Here is a 24,152-nt window from a genome sequence, read left to right on the forward strand (position 1 = left end):
GATACAAGGGCAGAAGCGTTCCTTGAAAAGATGGCAAATGGCATTTAAAAATAACAGTGGAAAAAAAAAGCAGGGAGTTGGTGACAAGATGAGCAATCACACAAGCAAATCGATAGGCGGCCTCTCCGTAACCAAGGTTTTAAGGAACATTCAGACATTGCGGTTTCCTCAAGGACTCGATGGGGAACAAAGAAATGAACACATCCTCTTCACGATGACAGAGTGCAGCATTTGGCTACATGGAGCTCTCAATCACAAGCTGGCTCTTCACTTTAGCATATGATCTCGACAACTCGCATTCCATGCCCTTTACCTGCAGGAAGTTTGGTAGGATGTCTGAAAAGTGTCTCTGCACAGGGAGACTCTCTTGTGACAGCACAAAGGCAGACAATGCTTTCGCAGCTAGTATTCTAACCTGCGGAGAGAGACAAACTAGCACGAGTCAAATGTCTGAACAAACCCAAGTACCACAAGAAAGGAATCAATTAAAAGCAATCATCATCACATCCACAGTAACAAAAAAACAAAAAAACAAAAAAAAAAAAAAAAAAAAAGCAGGACCACGCACTTGAAGCTCACCTGGATCAGGAGCAAGAGTTACTCAAACCCCACCGCAGACCCTTCAGATCCTGATTTTTTTTTTTAATGCCATGAACAAACTTTAGTACATCATGGGTGATGAAGGTTGTGGTCAAGTTTCAGAGAAGAGAGCAAATACTTATTTTGAGGGGTTCAAATTCCGACCCACTCCCCCCCCACCTGTAGTATCCCCTTAATGAATGCAGATTTTGATGCGGTCAATAAACCTTCGTTAGGCGTCAGATATGAAGCTTGTGGTCAAGTTTCATCAGAATCGTGTGTTTGGTTCAAGCGATAATGACTGAAGTGTTTACGGACACTGCTCGACCGCGTAATGCTCACCCGACAAAGTCAAGTGAGCTAAAAAAAATCTACACAAAACCTCATCAACGTTTTCAAAGCTTTTGATGAAACAATGGTTGTTGGTTTGGGTCTTCTCGTGCCAACTCGCATAAATCAACAAACGAACAAACAAACCCAAGGGGTTACACGCGGTGGAAACAAAATTATTCACAAGTTTCACAAAAGGGCCCAAAAACATTCAGATCGGTTTCCAAACTTAAATCAAAAATCCAAAGTCAATACAGCCCAGGGGCGACACTACGATTGCGATTGGCCAAAACTAAACTACGATTGGAAATTGCATCGATCGAAAAAAAATAAAAAAAAACAAACACAACTTGCACTGCCTTTATAAAAAAAAAAAAAATTTAAAACAAAACTCGGATCAAAGTTTAACATGGAGGACAATACTAACTGGAGCGAGGTCGATGGCGTGCCATCGCTAATCGCCACACTAAAGGCCCGGTCACACCTTGACGTTTTAGCCAGCGATGGCAACGTATTAAAATGTATGTAAAACGCTGGCTTACGTTGAACTTTTGATGGTTTTTTTAAAAGATTCGGACGTATTCATAGCGACTTGGTCTTATGTATAACGCATTGGTAACTACACAGAACGTTTCGTTGTGTTATAGATAACTTATACCAACGAATGCTGAACCTGTTGTCGGCCTACACAACCGATGCCCAACGATAGTCTAACTCAGGCATAGCGTGTTGCACGCATCGCCGACGATGTCGTGACGTAGCCTATTAAAAGGCTGACTCACAACGATTCGAATCATAACTGCCGTAGATATGGAAGGGTCAAAATCGCGGTCACACCTTGGCGATCTTGCCAGCGTATGCCGTCGTAACAAAAAGTGTGTCTAAAACGTTGGGGCACGTCAAATACGGTATGGGTAAGTTTTGTATGCGCGAGTAGAACGCTAAATACGCTATCATAAGTCGTAGTAAGTAGAGTACGTCAAGAAATTTTGAACATGTTCAAAATTTTACGACGTACTCGGCGTACGACACACGTTCCGCATGCGATGGGGATAAGTTTTACACACGATATGTGGACGCTTACACACATCCACAAAGGCTACTTATAAGCTACTCATAAGTCGAAGCACATCGCGGTAATGTCTTTTTTACGCGAAACTTATTTCTAACTTGTGTTTGACGTGCTTTGAACCAATTCTTTACGTAGTCCCAACACACATCGACGTATGTAGACGTATTCCAATGACGTCTTCCGGTCGACAAAAAAAAAAAAATGAATGTGTTTCTAGCTTACAACTGCCATATAAAGACGTGTTCCCAGCGGTTTTGGGAATTGGTATATAAAAATGCTGCTCATAAAAGGGAACCCAACAGTGTTTTCGAGTCCTTTTTGAGTCGATGTCCATGTCAGCAGTAACAGTATCAGTATCAGTATCAGTATTAGTATTAGTAGTAGTTTATTCATGTTGGCAGTAGTAGGTGGGTGTGAGGGGGAGGGTGTGGGTTATGATGGATCCTCCTTGCGTCCGCGTGTCCACGGGTAGGTTCATAGGCTGCCACTCAACGATTTAAATGGCTGCATCTCCACTATTGAAACCAGACGCTTGCGCTCAACAATTTGAATTTTTTTACACTCAACGACTTTTAAACGGTACCACTCAGCTAGTTTCATTGTTTACAATGAACGATTTAAATTGCTGTCACTCGCCTTTGTTTTTTGACGCTGAGGTTTGGAAATTTTAATCGTTTCTTTGAACGTGTTAAATCGCTCAAACTCCACTATTGAAAGTAGACGCTTGCGCTCAACAATTGGATTTTTTTTTTACACTCAACGACTTTTAAACGGTACCACTCAGCTAGTTTCATTGTTTACAATGAACGATTTAAATTGCTGTCACTCGCCTTTGTTTTTTTTTTTTTTTTTTTTTTTTTTTGACGCTGGGGTTTGGAAATTTGAAGCGTTTCTTCTGAACGTGTTAAAACGCTCAAACTCGACTATTTTAAATAGACGCTGCCGATGGACAATTGGAATCATAGCCAAGCTAGACATCGAAGTGTGAACATCCTCGTCATGCCGAAGAAAAGTTTGAAGAATGCTGCAAATAAGTGTCCTGGCCGTGGCCGTGGACGCTGACGCAAGGACGATCCATTATACCGACGTCTTTCAGCCTATGAGTAACTTAAAAGTAACGTCTGTCGACGTGTGGCAACGATCGCGTAACGTGCCAACAACACGTTAATCATAGGTTAGAAATAAGTTTCGGGTACGCTAAACATTACCTCGGCGTGTCTCAACTTATGATTAACTTATAAGTAGCATGTGTTGACGTCTGTCAACGATCGCAGACCGTGCCTACAACTTGCGGCCAGCGTAGCGGAACGTGTGAGTCATACGCCGGCATACGTCGTGAAATTTCAAGCATGAAAAAATTTGAGGACAACCGAAAAGTACAACGTTTAAAGCCAACGTACAACAACGTATGGCAACGTACTACGACGTATGCCAGCGTGCTCTCAATGTTATCAAAACTTACCCATAACGTATTCAACGTGTGCCAGCGTTTTAGAAAAAAAAATTCAAAAATCGGCATACGTTGGCTAAAACGTCAAGGTGTGACCGGGCCTTAACCACCTAAAGCGAAGTTGAAAGATGGAAAAAAACAAAAAAAAAACGATTGACCAGGATTGATCCTACGTCAAATTATGAGTTTTTAAAAAAAAAAAATGTTCCGTTTTGAACATGTGGCCATGAACCCGAGGATCAAATCCCCATAAAACGAAGTTGTTACTTATTTCACGCGTCCCTCAATGTTAATCACATATCCGAAGTTTCCAAATGTTTCTAAAAATTTGAAAAAAAATGTTCAAAAAACGTTGAAAAATGTGGCAGTCATTGCATTTTTATTTATTTATTATTTGTGCTTTTTATTCCGCCCCCCCCCCCAAGAAGCGGGGCCAAAAAACTTATACTGCTCTTGCACCTTTGTGCCATGTGGTGGTGACAACTACCAAGTCCGGTGAATTTCTACACAACCGCTTAAGTGCAGATAGCGCGACGGACAGACAAACAGCTGATCACAACACCCCCCCCCGGCCTTTTCCAAAAAACGTGGGGATAACGAACAAGGACATGGATGCAGAAACAATGAGCTCAGTGGAACTACCAGCATCAGTCAAGGAAGGGGACGAGAGAGAGAACATGCGACTGGATGGGGGGAACTCCAAGTCATCTCCCACTCAACCCCTCACCATTTCAGGTGTCCCGGATAAACATCATCCAATGCCATTTATGGGGGAAAACGCTCCAGGCAACGCCTCACGGCACCAACCACTTTGATTCGGACGAAACGGAGTACCGAGATCCCCAAACCCTCTCCGAGCAATCTCAAAATCACCCAAGCTGGCCAAGCAGGTGCTCATGGCGATTGGTGCTTGACGTAGGCATCAAGTATTGCGGAAACCACAACAAAAAGCTGGTAAAAGGATGCAGCAGCATCACTGGAAGAAAGTCAATGAAAACCATCTACGACACTCCTGTGACCACGGTAACCAAGGGATGGCCAAATAGTCATGTCCGACGAACCATGGGAAGGAGAAATCCAAAGGACTTTGTATATATTTATAAAAAAAGATAAAAAAACAAAAAAACAAACTGCGACCAACCTTTGGGTTTTCTTGATCCTGTATGCATTGCGCAAGCATCTGCTTGATTACATCCAGGTAGTGCTGCTGTTGATTGCCAAAGATACCTGGGAAATTCCTGAGGTTTAAACCATCACAGAAGCACAGCAGATTAATTACCGCAACCACAATAAAATCCTTCGGCCAAGGTGATGGGAAAACAAGCTCACAACACCCGGCACCGACACGCGTTCGCACATCGCTAACGAAAACCACCTCGTACGTACGAGCCCAGGAGGAGGAACCCAGGAGGTCTGACGTCCAGGGCCAAATGGTAAGCAAGCGGACGAACGTAACCTTCAGCCTTAATGGCAGCGACGAACCAAATGGTTGACGTCAACCGTGATGCCGGCTCAACGGAGCGGAATCAGATTAAAAATAGGAACATCAACGTTGGAATCCCTCATTTGCACAATTTAATGTGCCTTTCAAATTTCATAAACATTCATCAAACCAATTAACGAAGCTCCAAGAGAGGGAAACCCAAATGTACGGGTGATGTTTTTGTGACCGATAAATGGTCACGCTGCTCTTCGGTGACTTCAACGAGGATTGCTCATTCTGCCAGCTTTCGTTATCAACAGGTAATCGGTGGCCATGGGTGTACCGAATCCCTATTGGGAGTAAATGCAAAATCACGTGACCACCAATCCCCCCCCCCTCTGCTCCTTTGGGAAGCACGTACCAGAACACGTGCAAAGCAGTCTCACGCAAAGCAGCTCCTTGAGAGCTCACGCACGCAAACAGAAACTTCAGCACCTCCGGCCATGGGTTGTTCCCATCGGCGTCTGCGAAAGGGGCGGACGCGGGTCAAAACGGCCGTTTAACATCGCCTCGGACGGCATCACAAACAATCGGTAGCTGGTCGGACGACGCACGCACCGACGAGGTTGCGAGCGAGTTCCGCGACGATGTCGGCGATCTTGAAGCGAAGGGAAGAGGCGACGGTGGAATCGTGCGCGGCGAGAAGCAGCTGCTCTCGCAAGGCCTGCTGCATCTCGGGAGTAAGGGCCGGATAAACCTCATCGAAGGACGACGACAACAGCCGACGCATCAGGACGGCCGCCATCTGCCGGGACTGCTCGCAGAGTGGGAGGAGCAGAAGAGAGCAATTTCATCGAAACACAACAATGTTTACACTGCGTGATCGCTGATCGGGGTCACGAGAATTTGATGAAAACATTCGTTCGCATGAAGGGACGGTCCATTTCATACAACACACGAACCAATAACATCGAAAGGTAAACAAACAAGGCTTTTGGCGTTACAGACCTCATCCAGCACAGCGTTGCTGCAGACGGCCTGCATCAGGAAGGAGAGCTTACTCGGAACGGGAATACTTTCATAGGTCTCCTGAAAGCACGGAATCATCGCAGCACAAGACGTGTGCCGGTGATGGGGACATCATTAATCACAGAGCGAGAATCATTGAGCAATCACAACCCGAAAAATTAAACACCATCAAGATCAATTTCACCAAATGAAACATCAATATGGTAAGAGGGGGTGATCGGTTTGGGGAAGTGATAGGTTGGGGGGGGGGGAGGAGGGTGGACCGAGACCCGGCGATCGGGAGGGAGAGGGGAGGAGGGACAGTGACCCGGCGATCGGGAGGAAGAGGGGAGGAGGGACAGTGACCCGGCGATCGGGAGGGGAGGGGGAGGGAGAGGGGGACCGCGACCCGGTGATCGGGAGGGGAGGGGGAGAGGAAGGGGGAGGGGAGGGGGGACCGCGACCCGGTGATCGGGAAGGGGAGGGGGACCGCGACCCAGCGATCGGGAGCGGGAGGGGGACCGCGACCGGAAGGGGGAGGGGGAGAGGGAGGGGGACCGCGACCCAGCGATTGGGAGGGGAGGGGTTGACCGCGACCCAGCGATTGGGAGGGGGAGGGGTTGACCGCGACCCAGCGATTGGGAGGGGGAGGGGGGACCGCGACCCGGCGATTGGGAGGGTGAGGGGCCCGCGACCGGAAGGGGGAGGGGACCACGACCCGGCGATGGGAAGGGGGAGGGAGGGAGCGTGGATCGCAAGGGGAGGGAGGGAGCGCGAGCCGGGGATCGCAAGGGGGAGGGAGGGAGCGCGACCCGGGGATCGCAAGGGGGAGGGAGGGAGCGCGACCCGGGGATCGCAAGGGGGAGGGAGGGAGCGCGACCCGGGGATCGCAAGGGGGAGGGAGGGAGTGTGACCCGGGGATCGCAAGGGGAGGGAGGGAGGGAGCGCGACTCGGGGATCGCAAGGGGAGGGAGGGAGGGAGCGTGACCTGGGGATCGCAAGGGGAGGGAGGGAGGGAGCGCGACCCGGGGATCGCAAGGGGGAGGGAGGGAGGGAGCGCGACCCGGGGATCGCAAGGGGGAGGGAGGGAGGGAGTGCGACCCGGGGATCGCAAGGGGAGGGAGGGAGGGAGCGCGACCCGGGGATCACAAGGGGAGGGAGGGAGGGAGCGCGACCCGGGGATCGCAAGGGGAGGGAGGGAGGGAGCGCGACCCGGGGATCGCAAGGGGGAGGGAGGGAGGGAGGGAGCGCGACCCGGGGATCGCAAGGGGAGGGAGGGAGGGAGGGAGCGCGACCCGGGGATCGCAAGGGGGAGGGAGGGAGGGAGGGAGCGCGACCCGGGGATCGCAAGGGGGAGGGAGGGAGGGAGCGCGACCCGGGGATCGCAAGGGGGAGGGAGGGAGGGAGCGCGACCCGGGGATCGCAAGGGGGAGGGAGGGAGCGCGACCCGGGGATCGCAAGGGGAGGGAGGGAGGGAGCGCGACCCGGGGATCGCAAGGGGAGGGAGGGAGGGAGCGCGACCCGGGGATCGCAAGGGGAGGGAGGGAGGGAGCGCGACCCGGGGATCGCAAGGGGGAGGGAGGGACCGCGACCCGGGGATCGCAAGGGGGAGGGAGGGAGGGAGCGCGACCCGGGGATCGCAAGGAGGAGGGAGGGACCGCGACCCGGCGATCGTAAGGGGGAGGGTGGAACCGCGACCCGGCGATCGCAAGGGGGAAGGAGGGACCGGGTGGCCTGAGGAGGAACACACACAACTCGGCACTCAGTGGGAAGAGGGGGTACAGAACGTGGGGTCCCAGGTGGTTGAGCACAACTGATGCACCAACAAACTCCGAAGGTTATAAACAATCGGAATGTAGTAAAACGCGGCCCACGTGGAGCCAGGAAGCATGGTTACAAAGTCGCTCCATGCCGTACTTATCCCCCTTCCTCGCCCGAGTTCCGCGGGTCCGTCCTACCTCGGCGCCTTTCCGCAGCTCGTTGTCGTTGCTCATAAGATTTCCCAACAGCTGCTGGAAATGCTCCATTTCTGTCATGGCGTGCGATGCTGTGGCCCACCAGCTCGGATAGCTGTTCGCGCCACTCTGCGCATGCGCGAAAACACAGTCCCAGAATGCCCCGCGGGCGCGGGAAGACGAATCACGGGATGCTCGTTCGCTTTTACCTCACGGAACTCTGGGATTCTTCATGTGTATTTACCGTCGTGTTGCGCGACGTATTTTATATTGTTTCACACAGTCTGGTCCGATTTGACAACTTAATGCGAGGTCTCCGCAATAAAATCGAGAAATCGAGATTACAGGATGTATTAAAGGGGTAATTTTGGAGCGTGTCACACAGGAGAAGGATCTGGTGGTGGTGATCGGGAGGTAAACAGGCAGCACAGGTAAAACAAATAGGGTTTCAGGCTGTGTTCGGAGGGAGATCAATTATAAATTAAAGGAGAAGTTGTTAACATTGTTCAGGAATTTAGTGAGGGCCACATCTAGAATATCGTGTAATTCTGGTCACCACAACTCAGGAAGCACAAAGATGCCATAGAGATGGTTCAGTGCAGGGAAACTCGATTGATTCTGGGCTGAGGAAGACTCAGTTATGTGGAGCAGCTGAAGGAGACAGGGATTTATACACGAGAAAGGAGGCAGTTACGAGGAGATATGATCGAGATGTTTCAGAGAATGAAAGGTGGAGATAACATAAGTGAAGATAAATTATTTAACAGAGTGGACAATGATAGGAGCAGAGGTCATAGATTGGGAGTAAAGAAGGAGAGAGTTAAGATGGTCACTGGGGTAAAGTGTGTGTGCGTGAGTGTGCGTGTGTGTGTCAGTGTGTATGTGGTCAGCCGCAGCAAAGTGAGAGCCACCCTGTTCCAATGCTTGTATTTAAATAACAGTAAATAAACACAAATATGAGTAAACTCGCCTTCTTGAAACCCTCACAGTCAGTTTGAGCATTGAAAAATCTACTTTAAAAAATGTATACTTTAATGACCGTCAGATGTCAGGATCCTAAGATTCATGTACGTTAAATGCTATCAGCTGAAAAAAGCAGACATATTTCCAGTTTCATTTTTCGATTTTCAGATGTTGTTTAATTTATCTGATATTCGTCATTGGAACTTGGTTTTTGAAAAGTTTATTTCAACAGAAAGAGTGAACTTTCCTTTCCAGAACATAAGTTACAGTTTGGAAATCGATCAAAAATTGGCTGAGTGGCATGTGATAGAGTGAAATTTATCCTAGTTTCACTTTGAATGAGGATTAAGGGATGAAAAAAATAAAAGTGCCTGTGCTATTCTGTGAAGTGTGCTGAAAGTGGCTGAGATGAGGCTCATTTTACCAACAATAATCATATTATCTAATTTTACAAACATTATAGACATATTTTGATTAAATACTGCTCACTGTCCACGCGTTTCAAAAATTTAAAATTTGTCCGCCATTACGCGACAATCAATATTATACACAATACAATTTTACCTGAATCATTGAATTTGAAATCTCTTACCCTAAATGATACATTTCTGTCATGACCTTCTTTGCAGGAAAAATACAGGTTTGCCTCAATCTCCCTCAAGAGTTAAAGGGAGAATTTTTTTCTTGTCCGTCATTACGCGACGATTATGGAATTCTGGAATTATTGCTGAAATATTGAGGTGAGTGAATGTTTTTTGAATTTGGACATTAAAATAGATAAAATAGATGAATCAGACTGACTTCACAAGTCTATGAGCAATAATGCTCAAATATTTATCTGACAACCATTTGGAGGGAAGAAAATTTAATTTTTTATTCATGTCCATCGAGAAATATGAAAATTTGCCAAAATTTGATACTATTGTGTCGCGACATCCTGGCCTATCAAGTGGAACCGATTGTCATAGTAAGTGTCCATGATATTTAAATGTTTATCAGTCTGGTTCCTTTCCTGAGTTGTGTTTGTCTGAATTGATAAACTGCTTTTTGCCTTGTGTTCCAGATTATATGCTCCAGTTTATGGAATAGTTAATGATTTGATAATTTCATGAAGTTCATTTTTGATAACTTTTGGTCAGTTTTGGAATGAAGTGGCTCCCACTTGGCTGTGACAGACCGTGTGTGTGTGTGTGTGTGTGTGTGTGTGTGTGTGTGTGTGTGTGTGTGTGTCAGTGTGTGTTTATGTTTGTCAGTGTGTCTCCTCCATAACTCCAAAACAGTAAAACCGAGCAGCCTGAAACTTTGCACGCACACTAAGAAAACTCCAAGGAAGTGTAAGAGTGAAAATTGAGTGTTGGGGTTAATTAAAACACCCCTTTTGAAGATAATTAACGACCCCATTTAATTATGTCCATCATCAGGCGTATCCTCAGACAGCTCGCTCTCCCTCGACGGGGTTTTAATTCGCCATGTTTTTTGGATAGTTGAACAACGCCTTTACTTGGAACAGGCCGCACCGATGTCTTAATGATGTTTTTTCACTTTCTTCACTCATCGACTGCCTCGTTTTCATCTCGTCGAATCGCTTATAAACGCCGGGAGAATCCAGTGACCGCGTTGGGCCATGACCATGCACGGCCTCACACGAGTGCACAGATTGGAGGGTTAGATGGTTCTCCTTCAGCAAAGAACTACATTCCAGATGAGCTAAAAAATCAGGGTCTGAGGGTGTCACGAGGGGGGTTGCCCCCCAAAATAAGTATTTGCTTTATTCTCAGAAACGACACACAATTCCGATGAAACTTGACCACAACCTTCATCACCCGTGATGTACAAAAGTTTGTTCACGGCATTAAAAAAAAACAACATCCATAGCTATTTACTTTCTTCTCCGTTAAGTATTTTGTCGGTTATCCACACCTTCCAGTGGTTCTCTGGTTTTCTTATCCAGCCACCATCACCAGGGGTGTAGCCCCTCTTTTTCAAGCTTGAAGCTCATATTCAGTGTCGGTGTGGTGCACACACAATTGAAATGGCCAATAATTCAGCATGAAGTGAATGGAATAAAACAAATCGACAAAACGAAAGGAGAAAACAAGAGTGGCTCCAGTTTGCGAATCTCTTTCACGGCATCGCAAAGAAACGGAGTGTCTTGCGATAGTTTCTGAGTGCGAATGGATTTTTACCTCCGCCACTGAAGGTGGACGAAGGTCGTTTTCACCTCTGTCTGTCTGTGAGCAGGATATCTCAAGTTGTGGACAGATTCAGCCAAAATTTTGTGGGTGCGTTGGGTGCGTGGCAAGGAATGAACTGAATAGATTTTGGTGAAGATCAAGATCCAGATACAACAATTTTAAAGTGATTCTTCACCATTGAGAGATGGGGCCAACAATATCTCAAAAAGTTATGGACAGGTGGAGGTATGCGCTCCACCGAGTGCCATTCTAATCTCTCTTGGTTTTGTCAAAGCCCAGACAAGCACGTGTTCAGTCGGCAACCCTTATGACCTCTGCCACGGACCAGTACTGAAGCACACCATGCCATCTCGAGCACGACAGAAAAGAAACTCCATGTCGCACCGTATTCCACCGCAGCGCATGAACGGATGTCCAGACCACTTATGACACCCTGCAGGACTTGCGTCCGATATAGTGGGACACAGTCCGAGTAAGGCCAGGCTCGGTTCTCACTCAACTGTAGTGATCTGTTCACCTAGAGCATCCCAACCACCACCACCACATAAGGAATGTCCAGCTCGCCGTCTATCCACTCCAACCACTAAACTCTTAGCGCTTCGCTGCGTTGCCTTTTTTGTCCACTTGCTCCTGTTCCTAAAGCTTTTTAATGCTCTAAAGTAAACCAATCGGTGAATTTTCATGAGTGCAATTGAGCAGAGGCCATTCAGTAACGTTGTCCCTTTGGTCTTTATTGACCGAGACAAATAGCTTCATCTCGTGGTAGTGCCTGTTGATGCATTCCCGAGGTGAAATCTCACAGGAACACTCACTCTAACTCCCCCATTTAGATCCACCCTCCAGTGCTTTATCGGCGCAACAAACTTAGGTTCATACCTCCTTCATGCCCTGAGCCACGAAAGTGCCATCAACTGGTGCGCTGAAAAACACATCTCGATTTTGATCCTTTCTTTGGGAAATACAATATCAGTCAATTTTCTGATCAATGATCGGCTGTGTGACGTTTCTCCTGATGACGACAAAGCCTTTTGCAGGATCTCAAGCTTCTATATGGTCCATCACTTCCAAAGACGAGCCCAGACCGTTTCGCCTCCTCAGTGGAGGCCGGCTGCGATTCTGTTCATCTCTTCAACCTCTCCATAGATTCGAAATTGGACATCATTGAAAATTAAAAACAAAACAAGAAAAAGAGCAATCGGAGATTACAGACTCCCACCAAGACTTGTTTTGCATGGTGTTTGTGTAGTTTTGTGTGGCATGTAATTAATAACAGACATAACTGGAACTGCCACGTAACTGCTGGCAGTGATGACTGGGTACCAAGACGTCCTGCTTTGATCAGACACTTGACATTTATTATTATTCAATTTAATCCAGTGGTATTAAAATAAATTCAATTCAAATAAAGATGGAACACCAAATACTGGAGGTACAGGTACTGCATTGGAGTCATCAGAAGGAACCCGAACAAGTAAAAAACAAAGATGAAGTCATCACGAGTAACCTGGATAGGATTTGGAGTTCAGCTGCTACTCCTCTACCCTCAAACCCATCCAGGCACAGCCAAGTGATCCTTATATTAAAATAAAAAGAACCCAGATGAAAAACATTAAATAATTCTAACTGCCAGACCATGCACCTGATCAGGTGGGATTTTAAAACATATATTCCCCATCACTACTCGATCATAATTGTGAAATTTCACATCGATCGATGAAGCGGTTTAAGAGGAATTTTTTTTTAAGATTCTTGTTCAATCCAAAATGGCTGCCAGACCATGTAGCGTATAAATTATCCCTGAACACCCTGGCATCCCCAAGTCTTGGGTAACGTGTGAAGTTTCCCCTCAATTTGTCCAGCCGTTCTGGAGAAGATTTTTTAAGGTTTTAGGGTAAATCCAATTTGGCTGCCGAACAATGTGACCTATGATGTCATAGGTGTGAACATTGTGTTCCTCATGGATAGGCAGTCATACATGTAAAGTTTCACCTTGATCTGTTTAGCCGTTTCAGAGAAGATTTTTGAAGGTTTCTAAAAATATAAAATAAAAAAAATTTGGCTGACGAACCACGTAACTAGTGATGTCATCAATTTTTTTTGGTCGACCAATTTATCCCAAGATACCCTCAAACGTTCTCATGCTGAACGGATGTAGCTTTCTACATATGCAATAATGACGATGTCATAATGAAGGAACTTATTTCCCATGAGGAGTACTTGACATGTGCCAAGTTTCAATTTCCTCAATGGTGCAGTCTCGGGGGTACAGAGGTCCAAAGTTCTTCTTTTTTTCCCAACATGGCTGCCACATCACGTGACCTATGACATCATAATTATCATGAAAACATTCTACATCAGTAGTCGCTCGCGCTTGCAGAGAAAAACCGTACTCATGTTCTGCACAGACAAACAGACATACAGACCCCTCTCCTCTGGCAAAGGTAGCAAAGTTCAGTTTCTTAAAAAATATACACCTGAGTTATATTTAAAGTGAACCACATGGTGGTTAAATAAAATAAGTTTTATATACAAATGTACAAGAAAGCAAAGATGCAAAAACAAGGGCTGTTAGGCCAATTGAAGGGCGAGTTCTGCTGGTACTCCACAGATGGGACTGGTCGTGGGTTCAACAATCTGAAGGTAATCAGTCGATTCGGCGGTCGCTTCTCCTGATTCCGTCATAATCGTCTGGGGAGATGGCGTTGGATCTCATTCTGGAAGGCATTGAGAAAGGTAAGCATTCTGAAGTTAGCTTTCAATTCCTCAGATCGACAATTTTCATTTTAGTCAGAGCATCATCCCACACATTATCTACACGAGAATCAAAGTGATATCGGCTTAAACTTGGAGAAGTCATTCTAAAACAGCCATGTGTACTCATTCGCTTTGCTTCCAAAACACGATGAAGGTGATGCAAGGATATGATGTAAAACACGAGGGCTTAAAACATAGAAAAAGACTGAAATTGACACAGGAAAACAGGTTTACTGCAGCGGATGAAATGTGACGGCAAGACAGCGCCTTGACTGCCGACGACCACAAGTTCAATAAATTCACCGCCCAAAAGGTTTCCAGGGCTGATGGGATTTATTACCTCCGCCACCAAAAGTGGACGCACGTTATGTTTCCACCCCTGTCTGCCTGTGAGCGGGACATCTCAAAAAAGTGGTGGACGGATTCGGACAAAACTTGGTGGACAGGTTGGGTGTGTGACAAGGACGAATTGATTAGATTTTGGTGAGGATCCGGATCTGGACACGAGAATTTTTAAAGCCATTCCTCAACATTGCGAGATACGGCTAAGAATGATATATTGCACAATATGTCAAAAAGTTGTGGACGGATCATTGCAAAACTTGGTGGATGAGTAGGGTAGGTGACAAGAACAAGCCGATTAGGATTTTGATTCTGGTCCAGATCTAGATTCCCCCTATTAGTGGGATACAAAATGTAGACTGTTCAGCCTGGCGGAGGTATGCGCTCCGCTGAGTGCCGTTCTAGTTTGTATTTCATTTATCCCGAAATGCTATTTTTGTGAAGGTGTCAATGCCCCCCCCCACCCCACTAATAATTGGACTGCCTCCAGCATTACCTCCTTGAACCACCTCAATTGCGGAGCAATACTGTAGTTGACGAAGAATTCCAGCACTCCAACGTTGTCTTAAAAGGATGACATGTTGCAACGGTCACCTCCTACCCCCCCACCATTTTCCTTGTGGAGATCGTCTCGATGGACCCTCTCTGCCAGATCCTCCACACTCCGCGGGCAATCCCACATTACTGATTGACCTCCATCTCAAGGGATCATCGTACTAAACTTGTATCGTATTCCTGTCTGCACCTTTCATGCTCTCTTCCTGTGAATTCCTATTCTTTTTCACCCTCGAGTTTACAGACATATATTTTTTACAAGTGCTTTCTGCCTGTTTATAATTTTCACACCATCAGTGGGACAAGAATCCAGTTGCGACACATGTGCATGGCACTTGACAATATCAACGCTTTATCATTGTTTATGATTTTTTAAAGCTGGATACAAGGTCAAGCACAAGTATAAGGGGCTGATGGAACAGAACGAAACTAGAAGGGCACTCGGTAGAGCGCACACCTCCGCCACGTAATGCCTGATCCACGAGAACATATCGGGCCCAATACATGTTTTAAATATCATGCCGTACACTTCTACATCGTTTTTGGCCTCATCTCTCAATAATGAAGAATCACTTTGTAGAATTAAATAATTCTCGTATCCAGATCCGGATCTTCACCAAAATTGAATCAATTCTTCTTGTCACACACCTAACATGTCCACAAAGTTTCATCCGAATCCATCCACAACTTTTTGAGATATCCTGCACACAGACAAACAGACAGACAGGAAGGGGATGAAAACAAAACGTCCTTCACCTTCGGTGGCGGAGGTAAAAATAAAGAAACATGAAGGTAATTGAAAAACCTGGCCGCCTTGTGCTGACGTGGGGCAGATGGGCTGATTAGGCTTGTTTATATTTATTGAGAGTTTGCCCTTTGACCCAATTATTAAATAGTCTTCTCCACCGTCTTCTGTCACAGGTGGATGGGCTAATAAATTCAGCTCAAACGAAAGAAGGCTGAACTGGCAGTATGAATGACAGATTATTTTTTGATGGTTCTAGTTCAGCTCTGATGAATGGAGACGCTGCAGGAGCTACACAGCACGCACACAGTGAGTGGACAGTCGAGTCATGGATGTCACGTCTTGGTACAAATGACCGAAGTAGTTCTCAAAAAACAAAGCAATTTGCTGCAGACACAGAAAACTATTATAAAATAAACTTTAGACTTGCTGTCGTTTACTCGATTCAAATTCACTCGTGCAGACATCAAGTCAAGGTCAGAGTTCAATCGGAACAAAGTGAAGAAACAGACGTGCACTCACGCTAGCTGGGTCAATGTTGTGTTCTTCTTCAAGGCAGAGATCAGGGCCTTTGCACCAATTGAACTGATGTTGTTGTTGTTCAACCTTGGGGCAAACGATCAGAAAAGTGAACAGTTGACCTTCGAAACCAGGTAGTTATTAGGTTAAAACATTCATGCCAAATAAACTAATCTGCTAGATTCCACGGAACATTTTGACGAGCAGGCTGTTGTGGCCCAGTACCCCGGCCCTCTGTGGCGCTCCAAAGTGTGATGTCATGCGGGCAACAACAATGCACGGCCTGGTTCGACACTATCACAGAATATGACTGTCGTAGCTTTGTCGTAGCTTTGACTGTCGTAGCATCTTTGTGAAGATGGTGCAGCGTTTCGTTCCAGATTGCAATCAATAGGAGAGACATACCTGCAGCATTTATCATTTTTCGAAGGAACCAAGCGTTAAACAACGATGGGTTAAATTAATAAGGTGGTGTATCACTTTTAATACATCAAAACAAATTTAAAATCAGTGCGAAAAGTTGACGTCACAGAAGTTGTACGTTCACACTCGCATTCTGTGCAAGAGGGCAAGGTAATCCCTCTGGCCGCTCCACATTTCTGAAAAAATTTATACATATATATATATATATATATATATATATATATATATATATATATATATATATATATATATATATATATATATAAAACCTTCATAGGCAACTATCCACACTCTTCATCAATGGCCAGGGTGTGGTAAGATGTTAAAAAGATTAGTTTCTGAACCAGACGTGAATTTTTTTTCATATATATATATATATATATATATATATATATATATATATATATATATATATATTTGGGATGACTGAAGTTCTCCAGCCTGAACAAATGCCGTGATGATAGCATCACCATGACTGCAAACCCAGTAGTGCAAGAATGTCGAATATATATATATATATATATATATATATATATATATATATATATATATATATATATCTATATATATATATATATATATATATATATATATATATATATATATATATATATATATATATATATATATATATATAGATACAGTGGGGAGAACAAGTATTTGATACACTGCCGATTTTGCAGGTTTTCCCACTTACAAAGTACGTAGAGGTCTGTAATTTTTATCAAAAGTACACTTCAACTGTGAAAGACGGAATCTAAAACAAAAATCCTGAAAATTACATTGGATGATTTTTAAATAATTAATTTGCATTTTATTGCATGAAATAAGTATTTGATTACCTACCAACCAGTAAGAATTCCGGCTCTCACAGACCTGTTAGTTTTGTCTTTAAGAAGCCCTCCCATTCTCCACTCATTACCTGTATTAACTGCACCTGTTTGAACTCGTTATCTGCATAAAAGACAGCTGTCCACACTCAATCAATCAGACTCCAACCTCTCCACATTGGGCAAGACCAGATTGCTGTCTAAGGACATCAGGGACAAAATTGTGGGCTTGCACAAGGCTGGGCTGGGCTACAGGACAATAGGCAAGCAGCTTGGTGAGAAGGCAACTACTGTTAGCGCAATTATTAGAAAATGGAAGAAGTTCAAGATAACAGTCAATCTCCCTCGGTCTGGGGCTCCATGCAAGATCTCACCTCGTGGAGCCTCAATGATCATGAGAAAGGTGAGGGATCAGCCCAGAACTACACGGCAGGACCTGGTCAATGACCTGAAGAGAGCTATGACCACAGTATCAAAAAAACCATAAGCAACACACTACGCTGTCATGGATTAAAATCCTGCAGCGCACGCAAGGTCCCTCTGCTCAAGCCAGCGCATGTCCAGGCCCGTCTGAAGTTTGCCAATGACCATCTGGATGATCCAGAGGAGGAATGGGAAAAGGTCATCTGGTCTGATGAGACCAAAATAGAGCTTTTTGGTTTAAACTCCACTCACCGTGTTTGGAGGAAGAAAAAGGATGAGTACAACCCCAAGAACACCATCCCAACCGTGAAGCATGGAGGTGGAAACATCATTCTTTGGGGATGCTTTTCTGCAAAGGGGACAGGACGACTGCACCGTATTGAGGGGCGGATGGATGGGGCCATGTATCATGAGATCTTGGCCAACAACCTCCTTCCCTCAACAAGAGCATTGAAGATGGGGCGTGGCTGGGTCTTCCAGCATGACAGCGACCCGAAACACACAGCCAGGGCAACTAAGGAGTGGCTCCGTAAGAAGCATCTCAAGGTCCTGGAGTGGCCGAGCCAGTCTCCAGACCTGAACCCAATAGAAAATCTTTGGAGGGAGCTGAAGGTCTGTGTTGCCCAGCGACAGCCCCGAAACCTGAAGGATCTGGAGAAGATCTGTATGGAGGAGTGGGCCAAAATCCCTGCTGCAGTCTGTGCAAACCTGGTTAAGAACTACAGGAAACGTCTGATCTCTGTAATTGCAAACAAAGGTTTCTGTACCAAATATTAAGTTCTGTTTTTCTGATGTATCAAATACTTATTTCATGCAATAAAATGCAAATTAATTATTTTAAAAAAATCATACAATGTGATTTTCAGGATTTTTGTTTTCGATTCCGTCTTTCACAGTTGAAGTGTACCTATGACAAAAATTACAGACCTCTACGTGCTTTGTAAGTGGGAAAACCTGCAAAATCGGCAGTGGATCAAATACTTGTTCTCCCCACTGTGTGTAGAACTTCAATATGGATGCAAACAAGCACGACATAATAGTGACCGAAGCTTTTCGTGCTGCACTCTTCAGGGTAAAAATTGCAGCAAGTGAAGGAGGAAGTGAAGGCACGTGCTTTATACGCAGGTCTCAATAAGGTAGACACTGATTGGTTCAACCGTAATGACGTCACGGTTAATCCGAAGGCCCATTGGTCGGCTCATCATCTTCACCTCGAGCTCCCATTGGCTGGAGCAGAGTTTGCCGATGATTGACGTTTGCAACCACATCCTGGAGAGAGGGGGGATCCATTCACCATATGTTACCGTACTTCCCTTGATCTTTCCATGCTGAAAGAGACACAGAGATCGTACGAATTCCTTTTGACGACATAATATCGGATCGGTGGTAAGGATGAAGGTTGCTTCCAACATACGTAAATGAAACGAGCTCTGACCTCGGCTCAATATCCTGAACATGTCTGCATTGTACTGGTCTGCACAGATCGGGTTGGTAACCAGGTGCTGTGCAATATCCTGGTTAACAGAGCACAGATGATTTGTTCACCTTGTCGTCTTCCTTCTGAAATTGAAATATATATATATATATATATATAGTGTTTCTTTATTTCCTTTCCCTCCCGGGGGTCGAGCTGTTTTTCTTTTTCGGTGGGCCTCTTGCGGCATCTTCGCCCCACGGAAATGTTAGAGTGGTCTGGTTTGCCATCACCTTCTCATGGACTACAGGAGCTGGTGCGATCCTGTCCCCTTGGTTCTGGGGGCACCAAATGGAGGCCCCCTGGCCCTTCGCTGCTTGAAATATATTTTCCCCAGCATCCCGCAGGAAAATAAATCAAATTTTAAAAAGGGCCCATGGACATGTTACACAAAGTGGTCTATTTACCCCGGGAGGGGTCACAGCTGTTTTTCGGTGTGCCTTTTGCATTTCCTTCGCCCCATGGAAAGGCGTGTAGACAACCAAACACCATTTAACGTGAAAATAGCCACCATGGAATTCTTCCACTCTGACTCTGGGAGGTCAGTGGTTGAAACCCCATCAGAGTCATATGAAAGACTTCAAAAATGGTCCGTGATACCGACTTGCTTGACGTTTAGCATTTAAAAGAAGAGAAAGTTCAAAATGCTGGGAAGGCAATGGCAAACTAGCCAGGAGAACCCTTGCAATCAAATTATGAACACTGAACTCTCCTCTTTTCCCAACACGACCTTCCAAAGCAGACGTAAGAGTGAATAGGTGGGGGCGTGATGCACATCCGTTTGTGCCGAGCGTGAGATGATAAACCCAAACCACAAATCCAGCATTTCTCTTTCATGCTGGCTTGGTCAACTCCTCCAAGTTCTCCTGGAAAATATGAAAGGTTTTTCCACATGATCCTATTTAAAATTGTTTTCTCCTCTTTCCAAACATTTTGGTTCATCGCAAAAGTAAGTCACGAGTGAGGTGATCGACACGGCAGCCATATTTAGCAAGGCTTCAACAGGCAAAGCACGTTCGATCAAAGCAAGCGTGCTTCCAGGTCCTTTCGTTCAGAACCAGTCGAGCGATCGTCATGCCAACACGACGTCATCGCTTCAGAGCTCCATTCTAAATCGCTTCCTCTGTTGAGTGTTGTTTTGTCAGCATCCTGAAATGGAGTGGAAACCTGTCCATGTTATTTTCTCAGTGATGAAAATATTCACCGACCCCAGGTGTCCCAGAGGGTTATCACATCAATTAATGGTTATTATCGTTAACAATGACGTGTGACAAAAACTTTCTAACCAAAGCTCCCAGAGTCCGGTGTTGTTTTCGAGTGCGTCCGCAAGAACTTGTGCATCTTCATCTTGCAAGTTGTTCTCGCAAAGCCTACAGGAACAAAGGCACAAGAACAATAACGTTTTAATAATGAATAGGATACGAATTAGAAATGCAAGCACTCAGTTTGTGGGGTCCAGTGTGGCGAAATAGTAACAGCAATTTGGATTTGAGGGCGCTGTTGCGGGGGGTGGCCAGTCATGGTTAACCCCCAACCCCCCCCCCCCCCGAAACAATTTGTGGTGGCAAGCGGTTAACACGGCCGAACCTTCCCCTTGAAGGCCGACAGCAGAAAACTCTCGGAGATTAATGCGCACACAGGAAAAGGGCACAATGGCGGAGGGACAGAGGAGCACAGCACGGGGAGGGGGGGGGGGTTATACTCGAACCCCACGACAAATACACAGCTACAGCTTCTTAAAATGAACACAATGAATGAAAAATAGACAAATATTTACAAAGGACAATAATTCAAAAGGTAATGATAACAACGTGAAGTACAGTAAATGAAAGTCTAAGTCGAGGCGCCTCCACACACGGACTTAAATACAAGAGGAAAAAAAAATAAAAAGAAACCCTTCCTTTATTCTTGTACTTAGCTTGGCCCAGAGCTGGTCTTTGTGGAACTTGGAATCGAGGCGCTTCCACCAGCACATGCAGACGTGCGCAAATTGGCACCAAGTCGCTTCTCTCGGAGCAAGACCAATGTATGCCAGGCAATCCACGAGCGGCACTCAACACCAAGGCTCAGAGACCCAGTGCAGCTGCTTCGTACATCAATCGTCCTCGCCGACCCGCTATTTGACAAACATGAGGCTCGGGGTCCGTTCCTCATGATCCAACCAAGAGTCGATGGCCAGCGCCTTGCTTCACCACACGAGCCAAATCGCCTCAACACGAATACAAGAATCGTGCCGTCCTCTTCGTGCGTTGAAGTAAAGCCAGCCGTAAAGCCCTGTTCTTACAGGCCATCTCCTAATTACATTCTTTCTCAACCACGTGCGTCCTTCACTCCACACTCAACCTCTCTTCTGAAATCAACTCTACCTCGTGCGTGCGTGCGCTCACCCTGAACTGCACTCTCCTCTGTCCTAATTTGTCTGATGCTCCCACGCCCTCTTTTTCTTCAGGTGTCTCACATCACACCCATCAATCCTCCGCCTCTGGAGCGTGGCCTGCTCACACAAAACCCGGGAAGGCGGGGCTTCTGCCTGTTCGACGAGCGTCTGACGTTACACCCATCAATCATCAGCGTCAGGGGCGTGACTTTGCCCATCACCCTTGGAGGCGGGGCTTCTGCCTGCTTGGCACATTTGCTTGCTTATCATGGTTTTGGTTATAAACACATAGGAAAAATTCACAGGGGGGCAATTACATACTGGGGGAACTTATTCTTCGTCCCGAGCTAAATAACACCGCACCACTCCCTGTATGGTGACACATAACACTTAAGCTCTCAGTTTCCCTACTTAATTACATCGAGATGTGTCCTACATGTCCACAGCCCAAACAATTCTATTCAATCCTAAATTCCCTCTTAAATTCCTCCATCTACCCCCACAACCATATAACAATATAAAAGTAGCTCGGTCTTGGCGTGCCTGTGTGAATGCCTGCCTGCATCCGTCCATCAACAATTGTCCGATAGCAGATACAACAATACACAATCAGCAGCGCAGCACGCACGTTCATGCAGCATTTAACGTGCTGCACATACACGCATGCAGTGGTACGCTACGTGGTTAATTTACATTGAAATAAAATCTCTTCCTCCATCTTCTTCTTCACTTGTAATAATAGTGAGTCATTCAATCCCGTTTCTCAGACTGCGGTGGCGATTGCTTCGAAAAGGAATTTTTCTCAGATTGAAAATGCAATATAGTGGTGGTCATCTTTTCTGGTTCACAAACCTCTGACCCTGAATTGATGGCTTTTTTGCAATCACATGGGAGGAGGACAGTCTATGACAATTACATAATTAGGAGATTACCTGTAAGAATTAGGAGATGGCCTGTGAACGGGAAATGGTAGCCGGTGACCGGTGACCGGTACCTACAATGATAATTGAGGTAACACCGGTCAACGAGCGTATTATGAGATTAAGGATTCGTCACTCCTTAGGTGTCATTTCCCTGGTCTCTATTTATGCTCCGACTGAGGCGAGTGATGTTACCGTGAAGGACACATTCTACGCCACACTCGAGTCTGTGGTTGATCAGTGCCCCGGACGAGATACACTTCTAGTCTTGGGGGATTTCAATGCATCGACTGGAACTGATAGGGATGGTTATGAGATGTGTGTTGGTCCCCATGGGTCAGGAACTATGAACCAGAATAGCACTAAGTTCCTTGACTTTGCAAGAAGTCATGGACTTAGGGTGGCTGGTTCATGGTTTCAGCGCCCGCAAGCTCATCGCTGGACTTGGTATTCCAACGCTGGCGGTGTGGCAAAGGAGATTGACCATGTCCTCATTGACGGTCGCTGGAGGATGATCCAGAACTGCAGGGTCTACCGGAGTGCTCAGTTCCTCAATACTGACCACAGGCTTGTTGTAGCAACTCTAAAGCTGCACCTTAAATCCTGGAGAATGGTACCATCCCAGCCTAGGCTGGATGTTGCCAAGCTCAGGGATGAGAGAGTAGCTGAGGAGTTTGCGAACAGGCTGAGTGGACACTTGGGGGGTCTGGGTGCTTTGGGGGGTCCTGAAGAGTTGTGGAACACCTTCAAGACCACCGTCCTTGATGTTGCCGGTGGATGCCTTGGAGGTCACCGCAGGGCAAAGAAGAATTTTGTCTCTCAAGGGACACTGGATACCATTGACCAGAGTCGCAGGGCCAGGCTGAATGGCAGAGCTGAGCTGTTCAGGGAGCTGAGGCGTAAAACTGTACGTGCACTGAGGGTGGACAAGGAGGCCTATGTGCGAGGAATCTGTGAGGGGGTAGAGCATCACCTGTGGACAGGTGATTCTCGTCCCGCTTACAGGGAATTCGCGCATTACGTTCATCCAAGCCCATCCCTCGGAGCACTGCAGTTCGAGCAGAGAGTGGTAGGCTCTTGACAGAGGAGTCTGAAGTGAAGGGCCGCTGGGCCGTTTACTTCGAGCGGTTGTACCAGGCTGATCCCCAGCTGTCGAGTTGGACGTCAAGGGTGTTACAATCCCTGTTGCTGACCCTCGAATCAACTGTGGTCCACCATCGCTTGTGGAAACACGGGCTGCGGTGAACCAGTTGAAACGGGGCAAAGCTCCAGGGATCTGTGGCATCCATGCCGAACTTCTCAAGGCTGGTGGAAATGCTGCACTCGTGTCGTTGCATGCAGTTTTGTGCTCTGCCTGGAACACAGGCATCATCCCAACTGACTGGAAGAGGGGCCTTGTTGTCCTCTCTGGAAAGGGAAGGGTGATCGCCAAGACTGCAACAACTACCGAGGGGTGACGCTGCTCTCAGTGCCGGGCAAGGTCTTTGCTCGGATAATTCTTGATAGGGTTCGCCACCATCTGCTTGAGCACCAGCGTCCAGAGCAGTCAGGCTTTACACCAAAGAGGTCAACGATTGACCGTATCCTTGCACTTCGTGTACTCACCGAACGCAGACGAGAGTTTCGGCAGGGGCTGCTTGCAGCCTATGTTGATCTCTGTAAAGCGTTCGATTCAGTGAATCGGGATGTCCTCTGGAGGATTCTTGGTCTTCGTGGGGTGCCACCGAAACTGATCGATCTGATGTCTGAACTCTACTCTGGTACTGAGAGTGCTGTGAAGTGTGGTGGTACCGCCTCTGACTTATTTCCAGTTGT

At 46.3% G+C, this 24,152-nt stretch overlaps 2 protein-coding genes and 1 long non-coding RNA gene across 12 annotated transcripts in view; 1 reads left to right on the forward strand and 2 right to left on the reverse strand.

Annotated features, from left to right (window-relative positions):
* The window catches only part of IPO5 (importin 5), a 56,610-nt gene extending 48,635 nt beyond the window's left edge, over window positions 1-7,975 (reverse strand). The window contains exons 1-6 of the mRNA XM_085862716.1: window positions 7,821-7,975; window positions 5,863-5,943; window positions 5,473-5,668; window positions 5,276-5,378; window positions 4,573-4,669; window positions 314-415 (exon numbers count right to left, since the gene is read on the reverse strand). Coding sequence (XP_085718842.1) covers window positions 314-415; window positions 4,573-4,669; window positions 5,276-5,378; window positions 5,473-5,668; window positions 5,863-5,943; window positions 7,821-7,898 — 657 coding nt within the window. The 5' untranslated portion in view covers window positions 7,899-7,975. The remainder of the gene's footprint in view (window positions 1-313; window positions 416-4,572; window positions 4,670-5,275; window positions 5,379-5,472; window positions 5,669-5,862; window positions 5,944-7,820) is intronic.
* A 62-nt stretch (window positions 7,976-8,037) lies between these two features.
* The window catches only part of LOC147009169 (uncharacterized), a 65,517-nt gene continuing 49,402 nt past the window's right edge, over window positions 8,038-24,152 (forward strand). The window contains exons 1-3 of one of the 2 annotated variants that reach the window (XR_015053000.1): window positions 8,038-8,248; window positions 9,410-9,520; window positions 21,490-22,397. This is a non-coding gene — a long non-coding RNA (uncharacterized LOC147009169). Of the gene's footprint in view, window positions 8,249-9,409; window positions 9,521-21,489; window positions 22,398-24,152 lie in introns of those variants that run through there. The other variant, XR_015053001.1, reaches the window with a different exon arrangement.
* LOC147009170 (nucleotide-binding oligomerization domain-containing protein 2-like) overlaps window positions 12,309-24,152 on the reverse strand; it is a 42,634-nt gene continuing 30,790 nt past the window's right edge. For 8 of the 9 annotated variants that reach the window (XM_085862722.1, XM_085862727.1, XM_085862725.1 and 5 more), the window contains 3 exons: window positions 20,327-20,410; window positions 15,894-15,977; window positions 12,309-13,689 (listed from right to left, as the gene is read on the reverse strand). In XM_085862722.1, the coding sequence (XP_085718848.1) occupies window positions 13,620-13,689; window positions 15,894-15,977; window positions 20,327-20,410 (238 nt within the window). In that variant the 3' untranslated portion in view covers window positions 12,309-13,619. The remainder of the gene's footprint in view (window positions 13,690-15,893; window positions 15,978-20,326; window positions 20,411-24,152) is intronic. The other variant, XM_085862724.1, reaches the window with a different exon arrangement.

This window comes from Eptatretus burgeri, chromosome 17 (assembly GCF_056783735.1).
Source record: "Eptatretus burgeri isolate ZD-2024b chromosome 17, Ebu_testis_v1, whole genome shotgun sequence".
Classification (NCBI taxonomy): Eukaryota; Metazoa; Chordata; class Myxini; order Myxiniformes; family Myxinidae; genus Eptatretus; species Eptatretus burgeri.